The 26,178-nt window shown below is 35.4% G+C and overlaps 2 protein-coding genes across 9 annotated transcripts in view; one reads left to right on the top strand and one right to left on the bottom strand.

Moving 5' to 3' along the window:
- LOC129726802 (cardioacceleratory peptide receptor-like) overlaps positions 1-26,178 on the top strand; it is a 150,067-nt gene that overhangs the window by 121,416 nt on the left and 2,473 nt on the right. For all 8 annotated transcript variants that reach the window (XM_055683914.1, XM_055683921.1, XM_055683915.1 and 5 more), the window contains 4 exons: positions 16,259-16,394; positions 16,674-16,871; positions 17,651-17,746; positions 17,819-17,992. In XM_055683914.1, the coding sequence (XP_055539889.1) occupies positions 16,259-16,394; positions 16,674-16,871; positions 17,651-17,746; positions 17,819-17,992 (604 nt within the window). The remainder of the gene's footprint in view (positions 1-16,258; positions 16,395-16,673; positions 16,872-17,650; positions 17,747-17,818; positions 17,993-26,178) is intronic.
- LOC129726800 (chaoptin) lies at positions 13,249-15,708 on the bottom strand. The gene is made up of 2 exons (XM_055683913.1): positions 15,581-15,708; positions 13,249-15,467 (listed from the first exon to the last, which is right to left on the bottom strand). The coding sequence occupies exons 1-2, from the start codon at positions 15,601-15,603 to the stop codon at positions 13,391-13,393; spliced, it is 2,100 nt and encodes a 699-aa protein (XP_055539888.1). The 5' UTR covers positions 15,604-15,708; the 3' UTR covers positions 13,249-13,390.

Raw genomic sequence — 26,178 nt, 5'->3', positions numbered from 1 at the left:
CACCAGGCCGGTCTTGTATAATCAGCAGCGGTGGCTGATTCCAGCGGCCAAACTGAGCTGCAGCAGAACCAGAGCGGTGGTATCAGGCAGCAGCGGCGGAGGTGCTGCATTTCTTCATTCAGTTCGGTTCTCCTTCGATCTGAGTTGGACCCCACCAGCGGTAATTCAATTCAGATATCGTTGAATGAAAACAGCCAGAAACTGCACGAGCCAGCACCGCCACTAGGAAAGCTACCGCCATTTAGTGTGTGTGCAGTGTGCAAATATAGCGTATGTGCATCTGTATTGCTATGACATTTGCGATGATAGGGATGGCGCTGTTGCGTGTGTATGGCTAGCTATAGCGTTGTGTAAGACACTAGCATGTGTAGCATATTATGACTATTGCGTGTATATCTTCAGCGTGTGTACGGATAGTTATAGCTTGTGTGTGGATAGCTGCTGCGTGTGTAATGATTAGTTATAGCGTATGTATGGATAGTAATAGCACATGGTTGGATAGCTTATGCGTGTGTATAGATAGTTGTATCGGATGTATGGAAAGGAACAGCGTGTGTATGAATAGTTTTAAACGCGTGTTTAGATAGTTATAGCATGTGTGTGAATAACTATAGCGGGTGTTTTCGAAGATTATTATTGTCATTGAAAAATATTAAAACGTCTTAAACGAACACAGTTATGAATTTGATTTTACAACAGCGATTTTAACTTCTTCAGCCAGTCCTTTATTCATCGAGGAAAAATTACTACCTATGAATGATCAACACTTATTTACTAGAAATTTGATTTAGATCAAAACGGGTTCTTTTGAGTATCATAAATTATTGGTAAAAAGAGTTGCAAGTTTTCTCAATGAGCATTCATTAAATTTTCGTTTTTGTTTCTCGGTGCGCGGTTTTGATTTTGTTTCTCGCACACAGAGAAAGAAACAAACTTGTCGCTATCGTGAAAAATAACAAAACGAATTAGAAATGCTCTAAATCACAACTGAAGAAGTTAAGATATTTTCCTATCACTCGCCCAAACCTTGATAACAACTACCGAAAAAACGTGTGATTGAGCTCTTGCTATATTGAGTTATTGAACCAAACGTTTTTTTTTTTCAAATACATGAAGTTATATGCTGGGCTGGAACTAGCATGAGTTTTATCGATTAAATGTCAAACAATTTTCAAATTTAAAATTTTCGGTTGAATCGTTCTGGGGCTCCAATTTCAGATAGTTTCGTAAAGTTTGCTTCTTGCTTAGATAGGAAAATTTCACCAATTCGCTCAATTAAATGATTGTCTTGGTAGTGCAGCAAACAAAGGGTTGATTCGAATATGTATGAAATGACAGCGATTAAATAAAAGATATCCATTCTTTTAGTATATATTATTATTTATAACGTTTTAACGTCTCAGCATTCAGAAATGCACTGTTAGATAAAATTGCAGCAAATACTAGAATTGCAATTCTCTCTATTATTTGTTTTAATGGAATATAAGAATTACCGTAGTCCAACGTCATGCGGTCGTGTCTTGAATACCACCCTCCTACTTTTTTAAAGGGTTGATTCGAATATGTATGAAATGAACAGCGATTAAATAAAAGATATCCATTCTTTTAGTATATATTATTATTTATAACGTTTTAACGTCTCAGCATTCGGAAATGCACCTGTTAGATAAAATTGCAGCAAATACTAGAATTGCAATTCTCTCTATTATTTGTTTTAATGGAATATAAGAATACCGTAGTCCAACGTCATGCGGTCGTGTCTTGAATACCACCCCTCATACTTTTTTAATTTCATAACTTGAATAATAGTTGATTTTCTCAATTGTTCGATGCTACATATGTTATGTTCAAACTAAACTTACAAAATAACTAAAAATGAATGTGATTGAAGAAAAAAACAATTTACAAAAACCATTGCTCATGAAAAAATACTGGACTGCTCAAAAAAATACCACCATGCAAAAGTTTGTCTCTGCAATTTGTTATTAACAATAGCAAAGCTTGGAATAACGAAGTACTGTCCACTTTCAATCATTGATGGGTAGTTTAAATCCCTCTCTAATACTCCGATATAACTTCACGCATGATAAATGACGCGCATGAAACATCTGTCATCTGCGTTCCATCACAGAAACCTTTTCTTGTTGTTGCGTAACAACATAACAATCCTCATCCTATCACCTTTGTATTCTTCTACATAAACAAACAAATGTTATTTGATAAACAATAAAATAAGTTGGCTCACTGTAGCGCAAAATATCTTAATTCAAAACAGTTGATCAGATTTTACATAACTTTTAAAAATAATGACCAATAGCTTAACCCGATCCCAGCGGAGAGAAATCAGTTTTTTACCTCAAAAAATGAATTTTAAACTCTTATTACTCATCAACTATATACACAAATAACACAAACTGTATTGCATATTAAAGATCAATCTGTTCTCTAACCTTACTGAATAATTTCATTGTGAAAATTTTCAAGTATAATTGTTGAACTTGAATCAAAGTTTGAATGCTAACATCGGGAATGAGTTTATCTTATACTCAAAAATTTTTTGAAACAGCTAAAATTTTCACGTATCAGCAAAATAATTATCCCATTCTCCGTACATCTTGAACGTCGTAGTATACTTAAAGAATTAATTTTGTGTAGGTTAAATGTCTTTTCTATTTTTAAGAATATCGAAAAAAATTTTATTGCTCTATCTTTAAGTACAACTTCTTGAGAACATTTTTGTAAATGTTGTTAGAGTTTTGAATAATAGGTAGAAAGTTGGATAGATTTCAAGTGCGGCTTGTCACGCGTTATAAACTTGAAACTCGATATGGTGTTTTGCCACAAAATGGCTTTACCGAGTTACAGCCGGTTTTCTTCGATTTTTTATAAATGTTCGTTATTAACGTCTTCGGTCGTAATTGATTTTATAATAAAACAAACTACTTTTTGCTATCGAACTGTACTATTGAAAAATTACAATTTCAATGCATATAAAAATTGATACACACTTAAAAAATCCAAACTGCTTATTTTCTCGAGCAGAAAGGTTTATAATCCTCATCATGTTCTTGACTTTTTCATAGTCTATCCTCAATGAATTTCAACAGGCACTGCCATATTCCATCACTTAACAACCTAATTGACATGGCAATGCCATGACATTACAGAAATGATTGGACATGTAACTATAAAGTAACGTTCATAATCAACTGACAGTGGTTTGGCTAACTTTAGATTTCATTTACATGCTTGATATCTTTGATACTATGTCTTTCTTACATCTCAAAATTGCCTTCCGCCCTTTATTACGTTTTTGGCGGTTTTTTGCCGATGCACCTGCATCAGAACCTATAGCCATGTGCTAATTTAACACGTGTGCCGAATATTAGTTAAGACGCAGTTAGCTTTGATTTCCTTACGACTGGCTTCATACCAGGCGAGAGGAGGTGAGTGGAGGACTAAAAGCAAAGGTAACTTGTAGTCAGAAGAGGATTGTTTGCGTTGCTACACTTAAAAAAGTAACAAACTATAGTGTACCCTCAGGTTCAGAGTTTGCTTGGGAAATAGATAATTTGAGTAACTTTCGTTTGTCGTGCGCGTGACTGAAAGACAAGCAAACTATATATATATATATGATATATATATATATATATATATATATATATATATTAGTTATATAGTATAAATATATATAATATATATATATATATATATATATATAGTGATAGTATAGTAGTATATGTGTAGTAGTAGTATATATATATAGATATAATATATATATATATATATATATAATATATATACTATATTATATATATATAATATATTATATATATATATATATATATATATATATATATATATATAATATATATATATATATATATATATATATATATTAATATATATATATATATATATATATATATATATATATATTATATTATTGAATGTTATTAAGCTTTCGCAGTTAAGTTAATGTAGTTGTAGGAAAATTATTAAACCTACTTGTCAAGGAAAAAAAAGGAATAAAACAAAACTTAAAATAAACTTAAAACTATCTTACTGACTATAAAGTGAGGAATTTGTTGATAATTTGGCTTGACATATTTTCTAATGTTTCTACATTAGTGAGCCTATGTAGCTCGTTCGTGCTAAACCAGGGAGGACGCTTCAAAATTATTTTCAAAAGTTTATTCTGAATCCTTTGAAGTGTCTTCTTCCTGGTTGCACAACAACTTGTCCAGATGAGAACTGCATATAACATTGCTGGCCTAAAAATTTGTTTGTAAATTAACAGTTTATTCTTGAGACAAAGTCTAGAATTCCTGTTGATAAGAGGATTTAAACATTTGATATACTTATTGCACTTTGACTGGATATTTTCAATGTGCTCCTTGAAAGTAAGATTCTTATCATAAATTAGCCCTAAGTATTTAACTTGATCAGACCAATTTAAGACCACACCGTTCATTTTAATAACGTGGTTATTGGTGGGTTTGAGAAACGAAACTCTTGGCTTATGAGGAAAAATAATAAACTGTGTTTTAGAAGCATTAGGGGAAATCTTCCATTTCTGCAAGTATGAAGAAAATATATCTAAACTTTTTTGTAGCCGACTGCATATAACACGAAGGCTTTTTCCTTTTGCGGAAATGCTTGTATCGTCACAAAACAGAGATTTCTCACAACCTGGTGGTAAATCAGGAAGATCAGAAGTAAAAATGTTATATAAGATTGGGCCCAAGATACTCCCCTGAGGCACACCAGCTCTAACAGGCAATCTATTAGATTTACCATTTAGATAGTTAACCTGAAGAGTGCGGTCAGTTAAATAACTTTGTATAATTTTTGTGAGGTAAAGCGGAAAACTGAAATTTGACATTTTAGCTATTAAACCGTTATGCCGAACACTTTCGATTGCCTTTTCTATATCTAGTAGAGCTGCTCCAGTCGAATAGCCTCCAGATTTATTAGTTCTAATCATATTTGTTACTCTAAGTAACTGATGAGTAGTGGAATGCCCATGGCGAAAACCAAACTGCTCATTTGCAAAAATTGAGTTCTCATTAATATGTGTTATCATTCTATTAAGAATTATTCTTTCAAAAAGTTTGCTAATAGAGGAAAGTAAACTAGTTGGTCGATAACTTGATGCCTCAGCTGGATTCTTTTCGGGTTTTAAAATTGGAGTAACTTTGGCATTTTTCCATTTCGTAGGAAAATTTGCTAGTACAAAGCATCTGTTAAAAATTTTTACCAAGAAGTTTAAAGAGTTTTCGGGAAGTCTTTAGATGAGGATATAGAAAATCCCATCATCTCCTGGTGCTTTCATGTTTTTGAATTTTTTTAGAATAGTTCGCACCTCATTCAAGTTTGTTTCCAATACTTCTTCAGAAAGAAATTCTTGGGTGGTGATCTGATCATACTTTTGGTTTACTTCATTTTCAATAGGACTTACTACGTTCAGATTGAGGTTATGAACACTCTCAAAGTGCTGAGCAAGAAAGTTAGAAAAATGCAATCACCATCTTTAAGGACTGGAATGGGCTTCGAAGGTTTTTTAAGAACCTTCGAAAGCTTCCAGAAAGGTTTTGAATAAGGTTTTAGTTGTTCAACTTCTCTCATGAAATTCTCATTTCGCAAGAGAGTGAATCTATGTTTAATTTCCTTTTGTAATTCTTGAAAATAATTTCCAAAGCAGGAACACGAGATCTTTGGTATTGACGTCTCCGTATGTTATTCAAACGTATAAGAAGTTGAAGTTCACTGTCAATAATTGGTGCATTGAATTTCACTCGAGCCTTAGGAACTGATAAATTCCGGGCAATGAGTATTAAGCTGCAAAAATTATCTAATGCTCTGTCAATGTCAGCACTATTTTGTAAAATAATATCATCATTCAAATTTTCTTCGATCGTAGAACGATATCTATCCCAATAAGTCTTGTGATAATTTAACACAGATCTAGTGGGATTTAAAATAGTTTCATGGGAAATAGAAAATGTTATGGGAAGATGATCAGAATCAAAGTCAGCATGAGTTAATAAATCACTGCATGAATGGCTTTGATTTGTTAGTACCAAATCAATTGTAGATGGATTCCTAATAGAAGAATAACATGTAGGATAATTTGGAAATAAAACTGAATAAAATCCAGCCGAGCAATTATTAAACAATATTTTTCCATTGGAATTGTTTTGAGCAATATTCCAAGATCCATGTTTCGCAATAAAATCACCGATGATTAAAAATTTAGATTTATTTCTTGTGAGTTTTCGCAAATCTCCCTTGAAATATTTTTTTCGCTCACCAGTGCATTGAAAAGGCAAACACGCTGCGGCTATAAATAAAATGCCAATACTTGTTTCAATTTCAATTCCCTAACTCGCGATAACTTTGGTTTCAAGATGGGGTAAAACACGATGTTTTATTGCGACGGTGGATAACTATTGCGGTGGACAACTATTGACGGTGGATAACTATTCCACCACCGGCAACATCAATTCTATCAAACCTATGAACCATACAATTTGGGTTCCTGTTTAGTTTAATATTTGGCTTTAAAAGCGTTTCAGTCACAACTGCAATATGCACATCATGGACTGTTAAAAAATTGAAAAATTCATCCTCTTTCGCTTTTAAAGAGCGAGCATTCCAATTTAGAAAATTTACAGCATTATTTAAAATCATTGCTGAATTTCAATTTCATAATAATATTAGTTGTAAATTTCATACCTACTTAAACAGCCTCATACATCGAGTTACAGTTCAACAAAGCGGACATCAACTGCAGCATGGATTGTTGTAGGTAGTCAATCTTTTCGGGTGTTGGAATACCTAAATCAATACTGGCTGACTTTTCAGCACCAAACACGAATGGTTTGTTACTGTTTGAATTTGAAATATTACCTGAAAGGACACTGGCATATGAACAGCCTGGTGTTGCCTGAACAGGATTATTTATCTGAAACTTGTTATCTGAATTCAAACTATTACCTACAGACACACCTGCTAATGAAAGTGCTGGTGATGCCTGAACAGTATTGAAAGTCTTTTGTATACCCACATTGGCAACAGGTTTTTGAATAAAACACGTACTTTTTCCAAACATTTCAAATTATTTACTTTGGTACGATCAAAATGTACTAAGTAATTTCCCTGGTGTATTCCAGTTTGATTAATTTTGGCATTCGCCTTTCGTTTCATCAAAATAACTTGGTTGGGGGCAAAACCAAGTGATTCTGACAAACAATCTTTGATTTCATCAATAGTTTGATCATTTGAGAGACCTTTCAACACAGCCTTAAACGGTCTCTCGTTTTTGGCATCAAAAGAATAAAATTTATACATCTTTTCAGTCAAATACTGTAAAAGATGTTTATGGCCATCAAAAGATTCTGCCAAAATACAAATTTCGCCTTGGCGGCCAATTCGAAAATTAACTTTCACATTCGATAGAAATGATGAAAGTTCTGATCGAAATGCTTTAAAGTTTGCTACAAATACCACAATAGGTGGAACTTTAACCTTCTTCATAACGGCTTTATGCTCAGTATGAGAAGTTTGAAACTCTAGCTGGATCCCCAACGGAAGAAAGAATATCATACCTGTTAGTCGAAATTTCAGTGTCACTTGGAGGAGATGCCTCACGTTTCCTTGAAGACGCATCAAAGCGAGCTTTTTTATTTTTTCCAGGCATAACTGGAAAACTTCACTACACTTTCACTTCACTATAGAATTCAAGTAGATATATCTCAAACCAAATTTACTCACTAAACACTCGTTAACGTTAAAAACAACTTTATTACTTTGCGTTTCAACAGGTAGTCTTTTGAAAAGATTGCCTGTTGAAAGCGAAAAACAAAATTTCAATATCTCTCGGTAGTCTAAGACTTAGCCTCGAACTGTTGGTAAAATGCGACCGTACTGTAGGACAGTTCAAGTCGATCTGCGTTATTAAAACTTGTTTTATTTTGGCGTTAATATGACAAATTATTTCATTTTCCCCCTAACTCTTCAAAAATAATCAGAAACTATCAAAACATAATTCTATATCTTCTCCCCTATTTATGGAAATAAATTGTACATTTAAATTCCAACAAAAAATGATTCACAACAACCATATTTATTCTGAACAACATGTGTGCTTTACACATAACATGTGTGCTTTACACATATTTTGATGATGGGAAAAATGTCTATTCACTATATAGTCCATTCTCTAGAATTGATTTGTTCTGTTGTGTGTGAAAACAATCGCTGAATTCAGTAAATATTTAAATAGTAATCAGTTAACGGGTGACAACTAAGAATTAGATTTTTTTTGAGGTGTTCATATTCAACAATAAACACGCTCCGAGAAAATTGGGAATATTTATATGTTTGAAATGGTGTCAAACAGCAAGGAAGCATTGCGCAAGTGCCCTTGTATAGTTCTAACCGAACTGCACAAAAATTTTGTCAAAAAGTTTCGACTGTGTAGAATTTCCTGCAAACCTCAACAATAATATGCCAGGCAAGTAGCGCAAGACCGGCCAGATTATTAGAATAAAAAGAACTTTTCCTTTTTGTCTTAGTCGTGTTTCAGGCATAGTGGCTTGGCTATCAATCAAGAAGTATATCAGAACGAACGATCATTGGCGCGTTAACCATATCTCGGCGGTAGAGGAAATGCTTTGCCAACCTGAGCTCTGTTCACCAAGATGGTGCGGCTCAAAACAGCATCTAATCTCCATGTTAGGAGCGGCTCATCAACGTCCTGGTGTCAGCGTGGGGCTCTAAACAAAAGCCGCCCCGCAGAACACCAAACGTTGCAAATATCGAAGAAGTGAATACGGTTCGGAACAATCCGCACAGACCTAGGTGACGAAATTAGGACTACGATTGGAAACTCGGTACATGGAACTGCAGATCGTCAGGCTTTCACGGCTGCGACAGGATCATATATGATGTACCCAATCCACGCAACTTCGAAATTGTAGCACTGCACATAGTAGTAAATCAAGTAAAAACCTGATCAAAAGTCAAAAAAGCAAAAGTTTATTAAACATGTTCAGCATAGTCTCATTTTGAAGGGTGATGCCTACTGAATCTTTTGATAGCTCATGAGCATCTAGAAGTATTGTAGACCTTTGTTACAGCTGGTTTATATCGATAAAATTTTAGCTTTCTGTTGTTGCATTCGATGCTTCCGTACCGTTCACTTATTTTCAAAACAATCAAGTGCAACATAGTGATTTATCATCAAACCAACTTTGGACATTGTCGAAGAAGGTTAGATTAATCAATCTGTAAACTTGAAAGACTTAAAAATAGCCTTGATCTTGCCAGGGTACATTCTAATAAACACAAAAATTCTGTACATGAGATTTTTTATATGTCAAATTATATGAAGTTAGTTAAGTATCAATGAGTTTCATTGTAAAAAATCAATTGCAAATCAAAGCCTGTATGTTTCTGGTCAAAATGATGGATTTAGATCATCCGAACCAATCCGAACTCATGAGTTACATCATTGTGAAAATCATCGAAAAATTTCAACTTTTCAGCTTCCGGCAGTGTTGTTGCCTTAGTTTCAAGAACATACCTCTGGCATGTAACGGATGAGTGTTCTGAGACAATCTCAACAGGTTACTACTGAATTCGGATCCTTTGATTACGAGCTCTAGACCAAACTCTAAGAAAAACGGTCAAGTTTTTTCGGCCAAAACAATGCAAATGTTGCAAGTGAAATCTTCGTACACGGACAATGATAATAATACTAATGACTCTTTAGATTCTCCTGAGTGCTCAGATTGATTATTAAACAAAACAGTGTTCACCCTGAACCTCACTGATCTAAAAAAACAGTTATATTTCATTCATAAAGGCTCAGTCATTTATACATTTATATACTATATTTTCGATCCATGATACATTTCCAGTCCAGAAATACCTAAAAATAATTTTGGTCAGGTTTGATGTTCTAAGTGCTCCACTGTGCACTGCAGGAACGTTGCTGGTCGGGACAGTAGGTATGGAAAAGCGGACATCGTGAGGCTACCTTCTATCAGAGCTGTGGCACTACCAACGAGCTTGGGGCTGGATTCATAGTACTGGGTAAGTTGCGCCAACGCGTGATCGGGTGGCAGCCGATCGGTGCGATGATGTGTAAATTGAGAAGCGGTTCTCAACCTTTTTTTGTCCACGTACCCCTTGGCGATATTTTCCAAATCAATTGTACCCCTTGGCGCAGAGTGGGAGAGAGTAGTGGTAGATCATGTTGTGGTAGTCTTGTTTAGGTTTCAAATCGAACTGTGATTTGTTCGAATGCTACATTCATGTTTTAAGAGCAGGTTTGAACAACAAACAAAGTATTTTATGAAAATTGCTTTGTCCGTCATTACTGACGTACCCCAGGTTGAACTACAGCATCATCAACGTGCACTGCCCACACAAAGGAACCCCCGACGACGAGAAAGAAGCGTTCTAAGCGCAGCTGAAGCAGGTGTATGATAGTTGTCCGCAACGGGACGTTAAGATCGTCATCGGTGATATGAACGCTCAGATAGGACGGAAGGCAATGTACAGACTGGTAATCGAGCCGAATAGCCTGCACGCCACATCAAATGATAACGTCCAACGATGTGTGTACTTTGTAGTCTCCCGTGGTATGGTAATCAGAAGTACCTTGTTCCCTCGCAAAGACATCCATAAAGCTACCTGGAAATCACCTGAATTACAAATGGAGAACCAAATCGACCACGTTCTAATCGACGATAATTTTTTCTCAGACGTCATCAACGTTCGCACCTACCGTAGTGCGAATATAGATTCAGACCATTACCTCGTTGCAGTATGCATACGCTCAAAACTTCCGACGGTGCGAAACACGTGTCGAAGTAGCCCACCGCGACCTAACAACTATGGGACGGGAGTAACCGCAGCTGCTGGAAACATCATTACCAACGGAAGAGCAGCTTGGCGCAGCTACTCTTGAAGATGGCTGGAATTCGATCATTCGATCAGCCATAGGTAGAATTGCTGTAGCGGCACTTGTTACAATGTCCCCGAACAGGAGAAACGGCTGGTTTGACGACGAGTCAGTGGAAGAGAAGAACGCAGAACGAGCGAGAATTCTGCTAGACCGAACGGTGAGCGCTATTGATGCGCACGGAACAGGCAAAACTCGGTCTTGCGGCAGAAGAAGAAGTAAGCAGGAAGATCGAAATCGCGAGGCGATGAAGGAATAGCACCGTGAGAATGACACACGAAAGTTCTACGAAAAGGTGAACAGTTCCCGCAAAGGCTCTGTGCCACAATCCGACATGTGTAGGGACCTGGACGGCAACCTTCTCACGAACAAGTGTGAGGTGGTTGAAAGATGGAGGATTCTTTGTCGTCAACTATCACCGTTTGCGAGAGAGTTTGTGAGGCAATACCAAGCGGTGCCCACGCCACCACGGATCAAAAATTTGTGGTACGGCAGGTCCTACAGAAATATCGTGAATATAATGTAGGGTAGGGAACATATTCTAAGCAGCTTTAGGAACCGCTTGTGTATTCAGACGAAATACTCGAAATGTGTTAGGTAAAATTCAAACAGTATTATATCAATCAGTTCATTATCGTTTTCTCTGTCAGAACTTGTTTACAGATTGTAAAACAAAGTTAGCAAACTTTAACAATAATCAATTAAAGTTATCAATCGAAGGACACTATTTTAATCCCCCCGAACCTATTTTAAGCAGTTTCCATCTGTTTTGCAGGCGTTTTTTTTTTGCAGCACCTGGAGTGGCACCTGAATGTCTGCAACATAGGTCGATTTGTTTTAAATAATGTTTGTTCACAGATTTCTTTGTGATTAACGGTACTTCTTATTTTCGTAAGACAGCTAGACAATCAAAGTTTTCGTTTCCATCATTGAAATTGTCGATATTGATCAAAATTCAAGAGTTTGAGGCCTGTTTTCTGCGACTGATTGAAATAGGCGCTACTGCTTAAGCCGTTCCTTACCCTATCTGTGTATTTTTAATCTGTGTGGGACACAGTCGATCGAAATCAGCTATGGCAGGAGCCGAGCTAATGTTCTCAAGGATGTAAAAGTTTGTTTTAATATTATATTAGGCAGGACAAAGAGTTGAAGAGATTCAAACAGGCACATCTTTGGGTTATGCAGAAAGCTGAGGCTCCATAGAAGGCTTGCACTTTGCAACATCTCAGTATTTCTTTCTAAATCTTTCAAGCGCGTGCTTAAGTCTCCCAGGCGATGATACAATCGTTCTGCAAACATGATTGTGCTATCAGAAACTCTTCACTCTCAGATCGTTTCTCGATACTGTGCAGGCCTATGCGTCTTAAAGAGAAACTGAAACAAAACGATGGTTTCACAATTATAATTGAATAACTTTCAAACTTTATTTATTTTGGCGGCGTAATGAGCACTCTAAGCCAATTGCTGATTCATTTAAGAAAAGAATGGCTTATTTTTTTAAATCTTGGCTTAGATTTGTAATATAAAAATGTGTGGAAAACCGGCATCGTAACGAACCCTCTGATGCATAATGAGGACTATTCTAAATGTACAGTCCGTCACTTTAAATTTGCGAAGATTTAAATACTCTGGCATACGTACATATATGTACATTGAAGTGGGGTCAAATGATCGATTTTCCAGAATCAAGCATTGGTTTTGTCTCCGCTTGGCACATTACATTTTAAATTTGTATGGGATAACAAACTCTTCTGCATTTCCTTTTCTAGAGAGCTCAGTAATGCTTTAATAATTCACTACATTACGTTTGATATAGTATTTTAGATGCCTAACAACTTTGCCGCAAACACTGAAGAGGTTGGATATCCTTAAAAAAAAGCTTTAACTGTTCAAAGTTGAGCAGGTCGAATCAAATGTTGAAAACCATTTTTTCTGCCAATGTACCGGCGCGGGCGTCAAAAAAATTAACATCAGAAGTAACCTTTGTAACCATTGCCTGGGCTCTGATTTCTAATTTTTCACTTGTGATGCTAGGTGTTAAAGTTTTCAAATATGTTTTTCCTCGGGCTAGAAAAAATAGTTAATCCTGCTAGTTTCTTCTGTACGAGTTGGAGTAAAATAACATCACAAATTTCTCCCCTGTGTGCTTCATGGCTTCACTATTTAATTTTAAAAAATGATACAAAGAGTAAAATTATCGCCAGATCATTTTTTTCCAAATATTGACTTATGATCTTTCATAATGTTAATCATGTTAACTGGTAAACGAAGAAAACTTGTATATAAAATATTGATTATCATCATTTATTTTAACTAAAACATACGGAGCTAGTAAACCTACTTTGTAATGAATTTTTCCATGTAACAACTAATCACCTTAAAACATTTGATGATGGTTATGCCTGGATGCATGCTTTATATTTCGTTATCCACCATTGTAGCAAGCGTACTGGAAGTGCTGAAGCGTGCGTTACGACGTACACCAAATGCAACTCGGTTGCGATACACTACCACTACGACGATCGCAAGTAAGGCTACTAAAATTATGAGAATGAAAATGATCATCACTTGATTAGAACTTAAACCAGTTGTAGGATACGATTTCAACTCTTGTTGTAATGGGTAATGATTGTTTAATAATGCGTCTGATTGTTTTTTCAAAATAAGTAGCTTCGCAGCATTTTCCTCCGAGGATTCTTTTAGTTTATCGTACTTGAATGATTGTTGATAGATCTTGAAGTCCAAGTTTTCTTCAGTATGCTTCAATTTAGCCAGTGTAAGATCATTGAGATCTTGCATCATTTTTCTTAAATCGTTGGAAACGGACACAGTTACGTTAGTTGCGTTCACCAAATGAGCCATCTTGATGTCCAGAATAGACTTTTTTACATCATAAATATCGTTTTCCAATGAAATAAGTTTTTTTGTAAGATCATAGATCTCACCTTCTAATTGATCAGATTTATTCATAAGCAACGATCGTTGTTCATTGAATTGACTAACTTCATCGATGGCATTTTTCATTATTTCTTTGATTTCACTGACGTCCACAAGAGGTGGTGCAGAATCGTTCAAATATTTATCCATGTGCTTGGCAGTTTGGTTCCAACTTGTTATCGCATTCTTATCATCCGTACAGTAAATTCCCTTCACATTTGTGCGATCGGCAATCAGTGATTCTGATTTGAAGCCTCCTACGACAATTAACAGGCTGTTCATGCTGCGAATCATTTTTGTCAAATATGAACAATTCCAGTTGTTGTCGGCGATGCTGATCTTCGATAGTGCAGGAAAGATTTTCTTGATCTCCTCATAATTCAGTTCCTTGAGTCGATTTCCTTCAATAAACATTTCTTCCATCAAGTGAGAGGAAGTAAAAATATCCAAATCAATGCGATTTAGGTTGTTATATGAGATATCAAGTCGTTTAAGTGAGCTCAGCTGTGCAAACGTACCATGCTGAAGATTGGAAATGCCGGTGTCCTCAAGGTTCAAGTCTTGCAGCTCTGTTAGTTTTGAAAAACTTGTTAAATTCAACGGTCCAATTGGATTGTGGGACAAATCCAAAAATTTTAGTGATGCAATGTTATTGAGAATGTTTAGAGTGCTCAAATTGTTCGATGATAAATCTAATGTTCTAAGTTGGGAGCCGCCTTCGTTCTTGACCTCAATCTCTGTAATGTTGTTATAGCCAGCATACAGCTCTTCAACGTCAGCATTAATTTTCAATAGCTTGAGCTTATTATGCATAATATTTATTCTTTTTACTTTTAAATCACTGAGTTCTAAACTAGTTAAACTATTATTGACGAGCCACAAATACTCCATTGCTTCCACGTTTTTAAACAGGTCCTTGTCCAACAGAACGAGCTGATTGTGTTGCATGAAAATCATTGTCATCAATGTGTTCATAGCGAAAAGTTCAGATTGCAAGATTTCCAATTCGTTTCTCGCTAAACTGAGTTTGCGAATGTTACTCAATGGAGCAAATGTGTTATCTGCCAGTTTTTTCAAACGATTTCTGGATAAAAACAATGACTGTAAAGCGGCTAAGTTGGAAAATGCTTTCTCGTTAATATTTGATATATTGTTGTTGCTCAGGTCCAGTAAAGTTAGTCGGCTAGCACCAGCAAAAATATAGTTCTCAAGTTCATTCAGATTGTTGGTAGACATATTGAGAATAAGCAGCGATGAGGCTCTTTCAAATGTGTATCGGTTGGCTGTTGTGATGTTACAATTCGCTACATTGAGCTGTTGAACCGAGTTGTATACTTCGAATATCTTTTTCGGAATTTCAATCATGCTAGAATCAATGAACTTGAAATAATATGGTATGTTGTAATGGCTTGTACTGAAAGACACATCACTGAATAATTCAGTGATTTGCACTCCTTTATATGTACAATTACGGGAGTAGTAATCGCCATCAGTGCATCTCAACGTAATTGTCGACACTGCTACTTTACTCAGGATTGCAAGTATGGAGATTATCCTAAAAATAAAGTTTAATTTATTTCAATATAATTATAATATTATTCAACATTTGGTCATATTTTTCAGACTAAAAAGTATGTTCGAAACACCATTGAAAAACATTTAACATACCCAAGCAAATAAATGTCCCGCATATTGAAGCTCGATAGTAATATCGTGTCTTTCTACAAGCTCTGTGTTATTTGAACTAATCATGTTTGTAGTTCTCCTTTCCTGTGTGCGCGATAAATTTATGCTTATGCAGGGCCAAACTTGTGATAATTGCGTGAATCATGATATAGTCGCATACATAAAAGACGATAATTTTTTTTCCGCTTAACATTAATGTTATGAAGTGGGTTATATACGAACAAACTAAATAAAGCAGAATTTTATGTTAATGTAAACGACAGGAAACCTTATAACAACTCTTGTCGTTAATACCCGAGTTAACAAAATTTGAAATGTATGTTTGTTCATCTTAGCAGATATTATTCTAAATACACTCAAACGGAACAAATCTGTGTGACCTGAAAATATAAACTACGCGTGTCTTTACAGAAAAATTGGACTGACTTAGATAATATTAGTGGCAAATCAAGTACCGTATCATTGAAAACCTCCAAAAATCAAAAGCTATATATATCGAAAAATATTCCGCCCCAAATTGAATCCAGTTTCAGATGCCTGATTTTAATCTTTCTTCTTTTGAAAAATAAATGATCTAATAATCGACCAGCGTTATCAGTATATTGTTATTTATAGTTATGCTACCCTTATCGCTCGCTTCATTCAACTTTATCTTTTCAGACTGAACAATTTGCAGTATTATGGATTTTATTCGTAGTGATCGTATTAGGCAATATGGCTGTGTTAGTAACGCTGTTTTTGAACAAGAATCGAAAATCACGAATGAACTTTTTTATCAAGCAACTAGCGATCGCAGGTAAGTTACGTTTAGATAAATAAGAGTAAATTAAATGCAGAAAGATGCGTGTGGTACTTTTTCCTGGCCTAAATAGTACTAGCAGTTCTCTGCAATTTCTTCTGTTATCGCAGATGGTCAACCATGCTTATGCTCATGCTAACGAATAAATTTCCTTTTATTCACGGCGTTGTTGCAAAGGTGTACAGCATGCATGGTTTCCCACAATTTTTAACTCGATGTTCGCTACATCAACGCTCAAAGTTGTACAGTTCTGATATAAATTTTATACTGCTTCAGATCTCAGTGTCGGCCTGCTGAGTGTATTGACGGACATTGTGCAGAGGATAACCATATCCTGGTTGGCAGGAAATGTAGCCTGTAAGGTGATACGCTTCATACAGGTGTGGGTCACATACTCCTCCACCTACATGCTGGTAGCTCTCAGCATCGACCGCTACGATGCGATAACTCATCCGATGAACTTTTCCGGCTGTTGTAAGTACATTTTATGTCTGCCATTGTGACGTTACTCATGTGACAGTCAACCACTAACTGTAAATTTTGTATAATTGATTTCTAGGAAGATGGTACATTAATGTCTTGTAATCATTTTCGTTTTGAAGAATTTCCACCTAACCACCCTGAACCTACTCAATGCAAATGAGGAGCATTTTTAGTAAGAACTTGCTTCGAAACTTAACTCGTTCATCACGGAAAGCATAATTGGTACAAACGGTTCATCGGTGGAAGATTGATTTGTTGTTTAACCTTTTTCAATTACACGGATAAATACAGGTCTCGCGCACCCGAAGTGGCTCCTGAATGGCTGCAATATAGGTCGATTTGTTACGATTGATGATTGTTCACAGATTTCTTTGTGATTAACGGTATTCCTTATATTCGTGAGACAGCTAGACAATCAAAGTTTTCGTTTCCATCATTGAAATTGTCGATATTGATCAAAATCAAAATGGCACCAAAATTCACAGGAATAGTAAATAAGCTATAATCTTTTCAGGGCAACTTGTTTGAGTTCTAGAGCAACCTTTGTTTTTGCTTTCGACGACCAGTGTATTTATACGAGTTAGTATTTCTTGTACCATTATTAGAATGAGATCCAGCTTAAGCTGCCCGGTGATGTATCTCCAACGGAGAATTAGTTAACATACAATTATGGCATACTATATTTAGAGTGATGAATCCTTTTTTAATTAAATTAGTTACTGTATACGGAATGTGTTTACACAAATTTTAGCCTACGTCTATTGTTGCAGGGAAGAGGGCTCGAAGGTTGGTGGCAGCCGCTTGGGGCTTCAGTGCGGTCTTTTCATCTCCTATGTTCTATCTTTATGAGGAGCGAGTTATTCAAGGTGAGTTGCAATATCTGCACACATTTCGATTTAACAACTATCGTGCCGGTTTGTTTTGAATCATACCAATAGATCAACTCCAGTGTTGGATTGAGCTTGGAGATGCACTTCGGTGGCAACTCTATATGTGTTGGGTGGCTGCCTCTCTGTTCGTGATACCAGCATTCATCATCTCGGCCTGTTATGTGATTATAATTAAAACCATCTGGTCAAAGGGATCCGTGCTTGGACCAGTCGGCGATAAATGTAAGTTTGTAGATGTTTGTTGTGATCATCGAATATAAGGCCTATGGGACAACATAATTAAATGTATACAAAACAACTTTAGTTTTTGTAATGATAATGGAAGATTTGTTGACTTTTCTATTGATCTCAAAGAATGATGTTCTTCTTAACAATGGTGTTGTCATATACTCGAGTCTCGGTAGGGATAAACCAGTAATGTCAATAAAACCGTAACGCCAACCCGCAATTTGCCAAAAAAAAAAATCGTAACAAGCAGCACACATCAATTAACTGGACTAGAGATTATCACTTAGTCGATTATAAACCAGAGCTATCCGACAAACAGGCTCGTGCTGGCCACAGTTTGTGCAGCGCGCGTTTGGCTACAGCAAATATCTTAAAATAACAATATAGTTCACTCTCGAATTTCCCATATATTTTCGTGAAGACAGACAGGGAACACCCCCTCTCGTGGTGAGAAAGGTAACTAAACTCATTGCACAGTGGTACAGTAAGGTAATTTAGGCGGACATGAGCTTTTCGTTGCGATTTTGGTTTGCGGTTTAAAGCCATAGTTTTTGTAAAAAGTTGTTTCATATACATAGTCCTCTATTTATGTGCAAATAAAACTTAGGGTGGTCCTAAAATCAACGAAATGAAAACAAACTAACTTGTTTTTATTTGCATAAATAATTGTAAACATTCTTTGGCAAACTTGTAGATCAACTAATTCTAAGTAACTTTGTAAAAAAAGCTTTTTTGTAGACGTTAAATTTTGTTTCCAAAAAAAGTCTTTTCACTCTGTTTTTTCAATTCAAATTTATAAACAAAATTTTCTTCGGTAACTTTAATCAAAAATACGCCAATTTTGACGAAAAAACATTGTCGATATATTGTACAGATGAAAAGTTTTCACTATTTCTATTTTAAAAATAGGCCCTTTTAAAATACTGATGTCTCCGTTTAGGGCAAATAAAAGAATATATATCTTGGTATCATTTGAAAGAACAAATATTGTATAAATATTTTGAAGAAATACCGAAAGTTGCTTAAAATTAGTTGATCTACAACTGTGCCGATGAATGCATACATTTATTTCTGCAAATAAAAAAGTTAGTTTTTTTATTTAGTCGATTTCAGGACCACCCTAATTTTCATTTGCACATAAAAAATAGACTAAATATAAAAAACAAGTTCTTAGAAAAAAAAATTACTCTAACACCACAAAATCGCATCGAAAAACTTATGCCCGCCTACATTGCCTCACTGTACCACTGTGCATTGTTGTTGAATTTCTGTGAGCGTGTGACCGACAATTTCACACATGAAACAGAATTTACTCAAATTTAGATTTAGTTGACTCAATTTCATACTTTCACAGAAAAAACCTTAAATCATGTGAAAAAAATTACTTGTTGCAGATTTCGTACGTATATTGTTTGTTTATATAAAATATGTTGCAGATTTCGTGCGTATATTGTTTGTATGTAAAACTAACGCCATTCCGGGAGTTAAATATTGATAATATAATAGATGTAGCTTATCGAGGCACGAAGAAGAAATATTCAAGTAATCAGGCCACGACGTGTAAATGGTAAACTAATCCCAAGATGCTACATACGTGGTTCCCTGTGTAACTTCACTAGCTCAGATCCATCACGGGAAGCAACTACGAAATGTGGGCCGTCAAGCTCAAGCTCAATAATCAGGCCACGAAGTGTACAATTAAATGAATGTTTCAATTACCTCGTAGAAAAGATAAAAGGAGAAACCGCACAATGGTTGTCAATAGTCGTATATGGTTGTTGTGCAACTTTTAGCTTAGATAACACTTGAATGTTCTATCAATTTAACAATTCAAGTATGGATACATGTTATGTTGTAATTGGTTTAAAAGCTTTATTTTATTATATATAAAAGATATTTAACAAAACAAACATAATTAGTGATAACAACTGTTATACAAGAACTATTATTTAATGTTTAGCTTTCTTCGTATTGAAAGTATTTTTTTGTTTTTTTCATCCCTCCGAATTTTTTGCTCTCGAGTTCTAATCTTCGTATTCATCACTTGGAGCTTTGCTTTAACCAGCATATTTATGTATTTACTAGCTGACCCGGCAAACTTCGTCCTGCCTATTTTTGTGTTTAATTTAATAATTTTCAACATTCCAAATTCATTGATTTCTTGCTGTTTGTTGAATGACAGCATACTCGACTTTTGCCTTTAGTACATCACCTCTATTCCGGAAACACTCATATTGGGTGGTATTCAGTTATTTTCGTTGTTTCCCAGAAACTGAAAGTGGTCATCTTCGAATTCGAAATGGTGTCCAGGGTCAATGCTTGGCTTCGTTACATCATTTCGATTACGAACATATCCATATGTAGTAGTATTCGGTTATTTCCGTTGTTTCCCAGAAGTTGCCATTTTACAATTCAAACTGGTGTCTGAGTTAAATTTTTAGCTTCTTGTATCATTCTGGATCCGGTGATTCTCATATTGGGTGGTATTTGGTCAATTCAGGCTATTTTTCAGAAACCGTAAGTCGCCGTCTTGGATTTTAAAATGGCATTTGGAGACAATTTCTGGCCTCTGAGCGTCATTCTGGTTAAAGAAACACCCATATTTGGTGGTATTTGGTCATTTTCGGCAGTTTTCCATTCACCGGAAGTCGCCATTTTACAACTCAAAATGTTGTGGGAGGTCGACAAACGTACAAACCGTGGAACACCACCCATGGATTGCCTCATACATAGGCGAACTTTATTATTATAAAATATTCGGCCGAATCCACTTCACAATAATATGTGCATTTTTTTCAGTGTACCCATTAGGGTAATATTATTGTCAAAAGTTACTCTTTTTCGCATGTCGTGTAGAACAAAATCAGAAATGGCGCACCTAGCGGTCGAAAAGGTGACTAACGCTTCTGTCTTTTTCAATTTGTCTTCATAATTTCACCTAAGTGAACTATATTGGTATTTAAGATATTTGGCTACAGTAATCGCATCAAAATCTTTCACTCTTATTTTTTAGGGTATACTAAGAACTCATCAACGCTTATACAGGGTTCGGCAATAAAAGTGCTACATAGCTACACCCAACACAAACGGGGAACAACATTTTATTACTTTTTGTGTCTTATGACCGCGGATTAGAAACAAGAAGTGATAACCCAGTCCGCACAAAAGACATGTTGGTGACCATTTAAAGCAGCGGTTCTCAACCTTTCTTTTTACGCGTACCCCTTGGCGATATTTTGCATATCGTACCCCCCGCTTGGAATTTTCTCGCAGAGTGAGAGAGAGATAGTGGTAGATCATGTTGTGGTAGTCTAGTTCAGGTTTCAAATTGAACTATGGTTTGTTTGATTGCTTTAGTCACGTTTTAGGAGCAAGATTGAACAGAAAATAAAGTAATATAACGAAAAATTACTTTGTCTGCCATTACTGATTTTTCTTTCGCGTACCCCCTGAAGGCTTTCGAGTACCCCCAGGGGTACGCGTACCCCAGGTTGAGAACCGCTGATTTAAAGAAAATTCATATTTGTATGAAGAAAATTTTCTGAAAATGGTCAGGAATGCTGAAAAAGCGTCGAAAAGGCGGAGCTTGGAGTCTTATAAAAACTTTTAGTAATTGTCACAAAGTAGATTGTTTGAAATGTTCAGCCTTTTCGTATTAACAACTTGGTGATATTTATAGGAGAAACGTTCCTTATACATAAATTGTCACAGCGAGTCGTATTTTCATCACATTCATGGATATTTTTCGTGACTAAGTTCCAGAATAAAATATTTCATTCGTGATCAATCCCCGAACATTGCTATTTTAGATTTTTGGGAACTAGAGATGACTGAATGGGCACATATGAAATAATAACATACAACAAATTGAAATTGTGATATAAGCCGAAAGTGTTTTCAGATACAATCCCAGTTTCATGGTGAAAGTATATCGCCTACCCCTTAAAATTTTCATGCGCCTTCATAAAAATTAGGTTTATAATAATATTTGAAGAATTTAAAAAATTTCAGAAACATAAAAAAATAATTCAGTCCTTTTTTTAATCTTATGTCTGTTATAAGGCATACTCTGTTTTAATATTTTTGTAAAATATATGGAAATCAACGAGGAAAATGTATAAATTATATTATGTTATAATTTTGAAATATATACATTTACCACTTTTAGTAATCATCGCCCCCATCTTGATGAACCAGAAAACTATTGATATTCGTCACCAACTATTTTTGGTGACTTCTGTAAAATGATTTATTCATTTCGATAATGATCATAGATTATCTCTGGATTCTTTAATAAAAATCAATTGATACGGAAACTCTTGTGAGACAATACTAATCAATCGGAGTGTGTGATATAGTAGCACTATAATAGTACTAATGTTTTCTTTGTTACTTGATTGAAAAAGAATAATTACTTAAATTCATGTGACATGAAAAAAAAACTTTTGTTTCCAAAGTGAAATAGTTTGGTCTGTGACGCTTTAGAGAAAAACTAGTAAATTTTAATACAATTGTCACGGAGACAAACATAAGAAGTACCCTAAGGTAGCTTTTTACGCGTGGGATGCGTTCCAAATTTGTATGAGCCCGCGTAAAAAACGACTTTTTTGAGTTGCAAATATAACAAAGAAAACCGTCCTAAAACGTTAAAACCTCGTTTGAATATGATAGTGGCCAATCTATGGACCAAAATTCAATGTTTCATGTTTTGAGTATTTACACCAACAATAGTGAATTTTTTTGAAAACTGATATATGATCACTCGTGGCCTAAAACAGAAAACGTGATTGAAATGAGGTCGATATCTTCTACCGTTTTTGAGTAATGGAGGAAAGCAATCCGCGTAAAAAACGACCTTACTGTAGTTGTTTTTTAATCGTAGCCTTAGTGTCCTTTGTGAGAAAATTCACACAAGTTTTTCTATATAAAGTAATAGTTACTCGGTTACAAAAACTGTTTACACATTTTTTAAAAAACGTTATTGGATTGGGAAATTTTTTAAAATGCCAGTTGTGCTTATAATAGTTTTGCTACATAAATTTAAAAATGTTTCAGCAAAAAAATATGTGAATACGCCAGTGTTGGTTTAAACAACATAGAAAGTATACGTTTAGTCATCAGAAAGGTTTCGGTGAAACAAGAAAAAAATTCTATGGGCAAAAAAATCTGCCGTGAAAAAAGTTACGGCCTATTTCTGCAAAAAAATGTTTTAACATGAGCATATTTACGGCGTCGCACTAACATGTTTGGAGTAAGTAATGAAACAGTATTTGCGTAAGTGTGTTTATGTGTGTACATGTGTATATGTGTGAGTGTATGTATGTGTATGTGTGTACATGTGCAGGACCGGATTTAGGTGCTGGGGGGCCCGGGGCAAATTTGTTTGTGAGGCCCTGTTTTTTTAAAACATTCAGAGGTAACGTTCTGAAAGGTGACGAGCAAAACAAAAAAAAGGGCACCCCAGGTCTAGGGGAGCCTCTTGAATCGGGAGGCCCGGGGTATTTTCCCCCTTGGCCCCCCACCCCCCTCAAATCCGGGCCTGTATATGTGTGTATTTGAGTTGACTATGCTAGAAGAGTTTTCTATTTGTTTTTTTTTCCTGTTCCTTTTTTTTATTATAAAAAAGTATTAGTGAGAACTCTTACTCTATGTATGTACTAACGAATACGCATGGTATTGGTTGTCTGTCAGTTGTGTTTTGTTTTTGATGCACGATGAAACAATTTCGGGAAATCCTAGTAAAGTGGTTCTTGGCAGGTGACCGCCCTTCGACAATATTGAAACGTCTGAAATCGTGTGGTGTTAGGTGAGATTTCGTTTGATGGCTTCAAAGGTGCAAGAGGACATCCTCGGCTGGCTTGTTAGACCAGCAGCGTAACTCGAGACCAACTGGAAGACGAGCAGTTATAAAGCGGTTATCTGCGATGAAATACCCATGAAATCCGTGCGAGCCGCATTCGACAGCTTCGAAAAGCGTTTTAAGTTAGTGAAGTTATCTAAAAGAGAGAATATTTCAAAACATCTGCTGTAGATGTTCAATATGAAAGGTACTTTTAATAAAAAATACTCAGAGATTGAGTGTATGATATTTCCTTATCATTATGAAATTTTTAAACTGTATCTGAATTTATAGAACACGGTTTAATACACTTTTCTTTGCGGCAATTTTGCGCTTTTAACGCTTGCACCGGCATCTTCGTTGCTGACCAACTGCTCTTTTGCTGCGACATCCTAATGTTTACACAACATTGCTTGTTTACATCTGAAACCTAACAGTATAAGCTATCCAGTACTACCAGATATATCATCTAGTTCCGCAAGCATGAGAAATTGACATTTAAAATTCACTGCCATATACAACACGTACCCTGTAAACATAGGGTTGAAATTCCGTCCTGAATTTTCAATGTCTTATACATTTCACATTAAATCTCGAGAAACCGTTTGAAAGAGTTTAATGTGAGAATTCGGAAATACTATTTGAACTATTCAACTTTGTTTTATTTGCCTCAAAGTTAAACTTTTTAACCACGAGTGGCCTTTTAGGATTAAAATGAAAACATACTCCGATAACTGTACTCAAGACTAAAAGGGGGTGCGTCTAACTACTTTTACATTATGGGTTAAATTAATTTGTTTTTTCAATATTGCTGCTGCTGGTAACTGGAAAATAGCTCAATCGATTCGTAAGCTTTTGTAAACATTTGAAATTTCAATTTTTAAATTCCCATTTCGGAATTTTAAAATTATCGAAATATTTTTGCTTGTTTCCCAGTTTCATTGCCCACAACGGTGCATTGTGAACTACGTAATTAAGTATTGCAACTAATGGTGGACAAAACAGATCTCTGCGAATAGTGGCTCTGAACAGCAATGTAATAATATAAAAAAAAGCTACGTGACATGTCAAACATGTCTTATATTTTTGCTGACGCAATTGTAACGATTAATCATTTTTATTTGAAAATAATGATAAATTATTATATTTGTCTCTAAGATTCTTGATTGGAATAAAATAACTTCAATTAGTCATGTTTCACTAAATATTGTCGTCAAAAAAACTTGAACTTTTCAAATCTTTTTTAGAATCCATTTTGAAAATCAACGTCGAAGAAAAGTTGAAGAAAATCATATGTATTTTCAGCAACGGTGTGTCTTTTTCGTGAATATCAAACAATTTTTACTAACATTTGAAGACTTTTATACTTACCCCTTACCCCAATTTTAAAAAAAATCATTGATCGATGAAAGACTACAGAAGAACAATGTATTTCTTAAACTTTTAAGAGGTTATGTTTTCGTTGAATAAAAGTAGTAACTCTGTTAATCAACAACACAAAAACACTTTTGTTCATGAGAAATACCAATTATTTGTGGAGTGATGGCCGTTTCCTTGAAACGCTGGTTTTTTGCAGAGGTTTGCGGTGTTCACGATAGAGACCCACGGATCAACTGAAATAAAAAAAACTCACAATATTTTATTAGTTTTGCAGTGTGCCGGGTATCTGAACGATCATTTTCATAAGTGTTGTGTTTTCAGTGCAAACGGGAACGTTTTTCCCGAAAAAAAAACATGTTTTGAGCGCTAAAAATTCCATAAAAAATTGTTTTTCGGCAAAGTTAAACTACGTGTATCAAAAAACGATCCTTCAACGACCGGGGAATTTGAAAACGAACATTAAACAAAAAGATGAAGATGAAGGTTCAGTAGTTTTACCGCAATCGTAAACACGGCAGTCATTTTTTGAGAAACACCTTTCCGAGATGAATACGTATAATGTTTCAAGTTTAGCTTATGCGGCCGTGACAAGGTGCGAAAATGTTCTCAAGAAGTTTTACTTAAAGATAATGCAATAAAAAAAAATTCGATTTTTTGAAAACCAAAAAGGTGACTTGCATTACACTCATTGAAAATAAGAAAGATAAAAAAGGTTCCTATATAACCCCTTAGCCCTTACTAACACACAGAGAATCCTGAGTAAGAATCCAAAGGATACCGATTAACACGGTGACGGAATCGTGAAAGGACTCGCAAACACGATCCGAGGATTCCCACTCACGATTCTTATTCAAGAATCCTAGAGCCATATACAGGGCATTCCTGAGGATTCTTTTTTCAGGAATCCTTTTCAAGGACGCTCACGAATCCAACGTGAGGAATCCTAGAGAATCTATGCGAA

Source organism: Wyeomyia smithii, chromosome 3 (genome assembly GCF_029784165.1).
Source record: "Wyeomyia smithii strain HCP4-BCI-WySm-NY-G18 chromosome 3, ASM2978416v1, whole genome shotgun sequence".
NCBI classification, from domain to species: domain Eukaryota; kingdom Metazoa; phylum Arthropoda; class Insecta; order Diptera; family Culicidae; genus Wyeomyia; species Wyeomyia smithii.
Note: the sequence above shows the minus strand (reverse complement) of the source record. Positions and strands in the feature narration are given on the sequence as shown.